General features: G+C 39.5%; 1 protein-coding gene and 1 long non-coding RNA gene across 2 annotated transcripts; one reads left to right on the forward strand and one right to left on the reverse strand.

Moving 5' to 3' along the window:
- Positions 1-145: 145 nt before the first annotated feature.
- LOC139587051 (polyadenylate-binding protein 2-like) lies at positions 146-6,745 on the reverse strand. The gene is made up of 3 exons (XM_071420887.1): positions 6,590-6,745; positions 2,644-2,792; positions 146-239 (listed from the first exon to the last, which is right to left on the reverse strand). The coding sequence occupies exons 1-3, from the start codon at positions 6,629-6,631 to the stop codon at positions 182-184; spliced, it is 249 nt and encodes an 82-aa protein (XP_071276988.1). The 5' UTR covers positions 6,632-6,745; the 3' UTR covers positions 146-181.
- On the forward strand, positions 4,868-5,404 carry LOC139587046 (uncharacterized). Its single transcript, XR_011678191.1, has 2 exons — positions 4,868-4,946; positions 5,139-5,404. It is a non-coding gene; the product is annotated as an uncharacterized lncRNA (long non-coding RNA).
- Positions 6,746-7,041: the final 296 nt, after the last annotated feature.

The following is a 7,041-nucleotide window of genomic DNA, read 5'->3' on the forward strand; positions in this document are numbered from 1 at the left end:
TGGGAATTTTTTTTTTTGGGGAGAAAAAGGAGAAATTTGGGGTTTTTTGGGTTTTTTTGGGGGGGTTTTTTGGGGTGGGGGAGGGGCAGGCGGGGCCCCTCCCCCACCCCCCGAATTTTTTGGGGATTTTTTTTTTTTTTGGGGTGGGGGGGGAAAAAAAGGGGAAATTTGGGGTTTTTTTTTAATATTTTTTTTGTGTTAATATGGGGAGTACCAGGAGGTGGCTCCTGGATCGGCCCCTGCGGAGGAAAAACAGAGAGAAAAAAGAGGAGAAAAATCAGAATTTTGGGCAAATTAGAAGAGATTGAAAGTTTGGTGGAAAATTGGAAATTTCGGCCCAAAATTTGGTGGAAAATTGGAAATTTCAGCCCAAAATTTGATGGGAAGATTGGAAATTTAACTCCCAAAATTTGACCAAAATTTGGGAATTTCAGCCGAAATTCCACAAAAAATTTGATGGAAAATTTGGAAATTTCACCCTAAAATTTGATGGAAAATTGGAAGTTTTGCCCAAAAAAAACCAGAAAAAAAAGAAGCAAAAATGTTCCTGAATTTGTGGAAAAATTGGAAATTTAGGCCCCAAAATTTGACCAAAATTTGGAAATTTCAGCCCAAAATCCACAAAATTTGATGGAAAATTGGAAATTTCAGCCCAAAATTTGATGAAAATTTGGGAATTTCAGCCTAAATTCCACAAAATTTGATGGAAAAGTCGAAAATTCGCCCAAAAATCCCCAGAAATTTAGGTAAGAACCTCAAAATGTCCCAAAATTGGAGGAAAAATCAGAAATTTCCCCCCAAAAATGGCCCAAAATTCCACAGAAACGACCCCAAATCCCTTCTCAATAAACTCAGATGCTGAAAAGACCCAAAATCCCAGGAATTCACCCCAAAAAAATTCACTTAAAGAGCCCCAAAATCTCACCTGAGAAAGGCTGAAAATTATGCAGAAAACGCAGAAAAAGCCCCAAAATCGCTTCAAAAAACCCCAAATTCCAGATAAATCAGCCCAAATCCCATTGGAATGGGATCAAATCTTAAAAAGACCCAAAATCCCAAGAATTCACCCCAAAAAAGTCACCTGAGAGAGCAGAAAAATCAATCCCGAAATGCAAAATCGCCCCTAAAAACGGCCCCAAAAACGCCCCAAAATCGCTTCAAAAAACCCCAAATTTCACAGAAATGACCCCAAATCCCTTCTCAATAACCTCACATTCTAAAAAGACCCAAAATCCTGTGATTTTACCCCAAAAAAATCACTTGAAAAACCTCAAAAACTCACCTGAGTCACGGTGAAAGTTCTGTGGGAGACTGAAAATCGCCTCTAAAAACGGCCCCAAAACTGCCCCAAAATCGCTTCAAAAAACCCCAAATTTTGCATAAATGACCCCAAATCCCTTCTCAATAATCCCAAACCCTCAAAAAGCCCAAATTTTGGGGATTTTACCCCAAAAAAATCACTCACAAAATGCTAAAAACTCACCTGAGTCACGGTGAAAGTTCTGTGGGAGACTGAAAAACGCCTCTAAAAAAGGCCCCAAAACTGCCCCAAAATCGCTTCAAAAAACTCCAAATTTCACAGAAATTACCCCAAATCCCTTCTCAATAATCTCAAATAGTGAAAAGACCCAAAATCCTGTGATTTTACCCCAAAAAAATCACTTGAAAAACCTCAAAAACTCACCTGAGTCACGGTGAAAGTTCTGTGGGAGACTGAAAATCGCCTCTAAAAACGGCCCCAAAACTGCCCCAAAATCGCTTCAAAAAACCCCAAATTTTGCATAAATGACCCCAAATCCCTTCTCAATAATCCCAAACCCTCAAAAAGCCCAAATTTTGGGGATTTTACCCCAAAAAAATCACTCACAAAATGCTAAAAACTCACCTGAGTCACGGTGAAAGTTCTGTGGGAGACTGAAAAACGCCTCTAAAAAGGCCCCAAAAATGCCCCAAAATCGCTCCAAAAAACCCCAAATTTTGGATAAATGACCCCAAATCCCTTCTCAATAATCTCACATTCTAAAAGGACCCAAAATCCTGGGATTTTACCCCAAAAAACTCACTCAAAAAACCTCAAAAACTCACCTGAGAAGCGCTGAAAGTTCTGTGGGAGACTGAAAAAGGCCTCTAAAAACGGCCCCGAAAATGCCCCAAAATCGCTTCAAAAAACCCCAAATTCCACAGAAATGACCCCAAATCCCTTCTCAAGAATCTCAAACCCTCAAAAATCCCAAATTCTGGGGATTTTACCTCAAAAAAATCACTTGAAAAACCTCAAAATTTTACCTGAGTAACACTGAAATTTCTGTGGGAGTCTGAAAAGCGCCTCTAAAAAAGGCCCCAAAAATGCCCCAAAATCGCTTCAAAAAACTCCAAATTTCACAGAAATGACCCCAAATCCCTTCTCAATAATCTCATCGTTCTAAAAAGACCCAAAATCCTGGGAATTTGCCCCAAAAAATTCACCTGAAAAACCCTGAAAATCAACCGCGAAACACAAAACCGCCTCTAAAATCGCCCCCGAAAATGCCCCAAAATTGCTCCAAAAAACCCCAAATTTTGCAGGAATGCCCCCAAACCCCTTCCTGACAACCCAAAGCGCCCAAAAGCCCCAAAATGCCGGGATTTTGCCCCATTTCTCACCTGTATCCCCGTGCCCGGGGCCGGGCGTAGCCGCTGTAGAATCGGGAGCGGGCGGAGCCGTATCCCCCCCCCCGCCCCCGGAAACGCCCCCGGGGGAAGCCACGGTCGGTGCTGCTGATCCCGGGGCGGTTGGTCCTCTTGGGGATCACCTTTTGGGGGGAAAAAGGGAGATTTTGGGAAAAAATGGCGAAAATTCGGGGAAAAACGGTGAAAAAATGGCGAAAATCGGTGGAAAAATGGCGAAAATCGGTGAAAATTTGGTGAAAATAGGGGGGAAAATGGGGAAATGATGAGGGGAAAATAGGGGAATTAGGGGGGAAAATTATGAGGGGAAAGAAAGGGTTAAATAAGGTTTGAGGGAAAAAAAGGAGATTTTGGGAAAAAACGGTGAAAATTTGGGGAGAAACGGTGAAAAAATGGCGAAAATCGGTAGAAAAATGGGGAAAATAGGAGGGAAAATGGAGGAAATTATGAGGGGAAAATGGGGGAATTAGGGGAGAAAATTATGAGGGGAAAGAAAGGGTTAAATAAGGTTTGAGGGGAAAAAAGGGAGATTTTGGGAAAAAAATGGTGAAAATTTGGGGAAAATCGGTGGGAAAATGGCGGAAATTATGAGGGGAAAATGGGGGAATTATGAGGGGAAAGAAAGGGTTAAATAAGGTTTGTGCTCTTGGGGATGAGGTTTTGGGGAGAAAAAGGGAGATTTTGGGAAAAAAATGGCGAAAATTCGGGGAGAAACGGTGAAAAAAATGGCGAAAATCGGTGGAAAAACGGCGAAAATCGGTGGAAAAACGGCGAAAATCGGTAAAAATTTGGGGAAAATACGAGGGAAAATGGGGGAATTAGGGGGGGAATTATGAGGGAAAGAAAGGGTTAAATAAGGTTTGAGGGGAAAAAAGGGAGATTTTGGGAAAAAATGGCAAAAATTTGGGGAAAAACGGTGAAAAAATGGCGAAAATAGGGGGGAAAATGGCGAAAATCTGACAGGAAATGAGGGAAATAAAGGGTTAAATTTGGGTAACTTGGGATCTCCTGTTTGGGGAAAAAATGGCGAAAATTTGGGGAGAAACAGTGAAAATTTGGTGAAAATCGGTGAAAAAATGGTGAAAATAGGTGGAAAAATGGGGGAAAATCAGGGGGAAAATGGGGGAAATTATGAGGGAAAAATGGGGGAATTAGGGGGGAAATTATGAGGGGAAAGAGAGGGTTAAATAAGGTTTGTGGTCTTGGGGATGAGGTTTTGGGGAGAAAAAGGGAGATTTTGGGAAAAAACGGTGAAAAAATGGGGAAAATCAGTGGAAAAATGGGGAAAATTGGGGGGAAAATTGAGGAAATTATGAGGGAAAAATGGGGGAATTAGGGGGGAAATTATGAGGGGAAAGAAAGGGTTAAATAAGGTTTGTGATCATGGGGATCAGGTTTTGGGGAGAAAAAGGGAGATTTTGGGAAAAAAATGGTGAAAATTTGGGGAAAAACGGTGAAAAAATGGTGAAAATCGGTTAAAATTTGGTGAAAATGGGGGGGAAATGGGGAAATGATGAGGGGAAAATGGGGGAATTAGGAGAGAAAATGGGGGAAATTATGAGGGGAAAGAAAGGGTTAAATAAGGTTGGTCCTCTTGGGGATGAGGTTTTGGGGAGAAAAAGGGAGATTTTGGGAAAAAAAGGTGAAAATTTGGTGAAAATTGGTGGAAATTTGGCAAAAATCGGTGGAAAAATGGCGAAAATCAGGGGGAAAATGGAGGAAATTATGAGGGGAAAGAAAGGGTTAAATGAGGTTTGAGGGAAAAAATGGAGATTTTGGGAAAAATAGAAAAAATTTGGGGAGAAACGGTGAAAAAATGGCGAAAATCGGTGGGAAAATGGGGGAAATTATGAGGGGAAAATGGGGGAATTAGGAGAGAAAATGGCGGAAATTATGAGGGGAAAGAAAGGGTTAAATAAGGTTTGTGCTCTTGGGGATGAGGTTTTGGGGAGAAAAAGGGAGATTTTGGGAAAAAATGGTGAAAATTTGGGGAAAATTGGTGGAAAAATGGGGAAAATCGGTGGAAAAATGGGGGAAATAGGGGGGAAAAATGGGGGAAATTGTGAGGGGAAAATGGGGGAATTATGAGGGGAAAGAAGGGGTTAAATAAGGTTTGAGGGAAAAAAGGGAGATTTTGGGAAAAAAAGGTGAAAATTTGGGGAGAAACGGTGAAAAAATGGGGAAAATCGGAAGAAAAATGGGGAAATCGGAAGAAAAATGGGGGAAATTATGAGGGGAAAATGGCGGAAATTATGAGGGGAAAGAAGGGGTTAAATAAGGTTTGAGGGAAAAAAAGGAGATTTTGGGAAAAAAACGTGAAAATTTGGGGAAAATTGGTGGAAAAATGGGGAAAATCGGAAGAAAAATGGGGGAAATTATGAGGGGAAAATGGGGGAAATTATGAGGGGAAAATGGGGGAATTAGGAGAGAAAATGGCGGAAATTATGAGGGGAAAGAAAGGGTTAAATAAGGTTGGTCCTCTTGGGGATGAGGTTTTGGGGAGAAAAAGGGAGATTTTGGGAAAAAATGGCAAAAATTTGGGGAGAAACGGTGGAAAAATGGCGAAAATCGGTGGAAAAATGGGGAAAATAGGGGGGAAAATGGGGGAAATTATGAGGGGAAAATGGCGGAAATTATGAGGGAAAGAAAGGGTTAAATAAGGTTTGTGGCTTTGGGGATGAGGTTTTGGGGGGAAAAAGGGAGATTTTGGGAAAAATGGTGAAAATTTGGGGAGAAACGGTGGAAAAATGGGGGAAATGGGGGGAAAATGGGGGAAAAAAAAGGAAAAATTGGGAGAAAAATGGGGAAAAAAAGGGGAAAAAATCAGGAATAAAATGGGGGAAAATCAGGGGAAAATTTGAAAGAAAATGGAAAAAAATCTGGAAGAAAAAATGAAAAGGGGAAGGAAGAAAATCAGAAATAAAATAGGGGAAAAATCAGAAAAAAATCTGAAAAAAATGGGGAAAATCAGGAATAAATAGGAAAAAAATCAGGAATAAAACGGGGAAAAATCAGAAAAAATCAGAAACAAATGGGGGAAAATCAGGAACAAAATGGGGGGAAAGTGAGGGGAAAAATCAGGAAAAAAATCAGGAAAAAATCAGGGAAATATGGGGAAAAAGCAGGAATAAATGGGGGAAAAATCAGGAAAAAAGTCAGGAAAAAAATCAGGAATAAAATGGGGAAAAATCAGAAATAAAATGGGGGAAATCAGAAAAAAAAATCAGAAAATAATGAGGAAAAATAATGAAAAAAATCAGAAAAATTCGGAACAAATCAGGAAAAAATGGAAAAAAATCAGGAATAAAGTGGGGGAAAATCAGGAAAAATGGGGAAAAATCAGGAAAAAACCCAGAAAGAATGGAAAAAAATCAGGAATAAATCAGGAATAAAATGGGGAAAAATCAGAAAAAAAATCAGAAAAAAAATGGGGAAAAATTCGAAAATATGGGGGAAAAATCAGGAAAAAAATCAGGAAAAATCAGGAATAAAATCAGGAAAAAATGGAAAAAAATCAGGAAAAAAATCAGAAAAAAATCAGGAAAAAATCAGAAAAAAATCGAAAAAAATCAGAAAAAATGAGAAAAAAATGGGGAAAAATCAGGAATAAAATCTGAAAAAATGGGGAAAAAATCAGAAAAAAAATCAGGAAAAAATGGAAAAAAACCAGAAAAAATGGGGAAAAATTCGGAATAAAATGGGGAAAAATGAGGAAAAAAATCAGAAAAAAAAAATCAGAAAAATGGGGAAAAATCAGGAAAAAAAATCAGGAAAAAATCAGAAAAAAATCAGGAAAAAATCAGAAAAAATCGAAAAAAATCAGAAAAAATTGGGGAAAAATCAGGCAAAAAAGGGCAAATGGTGGGAAATAGTGGGAATGTGAGGGAATTTTGGGGAATTTGGGGAATTTGGGGTTCCTGACCTTGATCTGGCGCCCTCTGAAGAGCGACTCGTCCAGAGCCATCGACGTCCGCACCGACTCCTTGTCCGAGAACTCGATGTACGCAAAGCTGGGGGGAAAACACAAAAATGGGATTAAAATGGGGGAAATTTGGGCCAAAAATGGGGAAAATTCGGGCCAAAAATGGGGAAAATTCAGCCCAAAAATCGGCCCAAAAATGGGGAAAATTCAGCCCAAAAATCGGCCAAAAAATGGGAAAAATCGGCCCAAAAATCAGTATAAAAATGGGGAAAATTCAGGCCAAAAATAATACAAAATCAGCCCAAAAATCAGCAGAAAAACTGGCAGAAAAATGGAAAAAATCAGCCCAAAAATCGGCAGAAAAATGGAAAAAATCGACCCAAAAATTGGTATAAAAATGGGGAAAATCGGCCAAAAAATCAGCAGAAAAATGGGAAAAATTGGTCCAAAAA

Source organism: Agelaius tricolor, unplaced genomic scaffold (genome assembly GCF_023055355.1).
Source record: "Agelaius tricolor isolate 1412-34295 unplaced genomic scaffold, bAgeTri1.0.p SCAF_170, whole genome shotgun sequence".
In the NCBI taxonomy this organism is placed as follows: Eukaryota; Metazoa; Chordata; class Aves; order Passeriformes; family Icteridae; genus Agelaius; species Agelaius tricolor.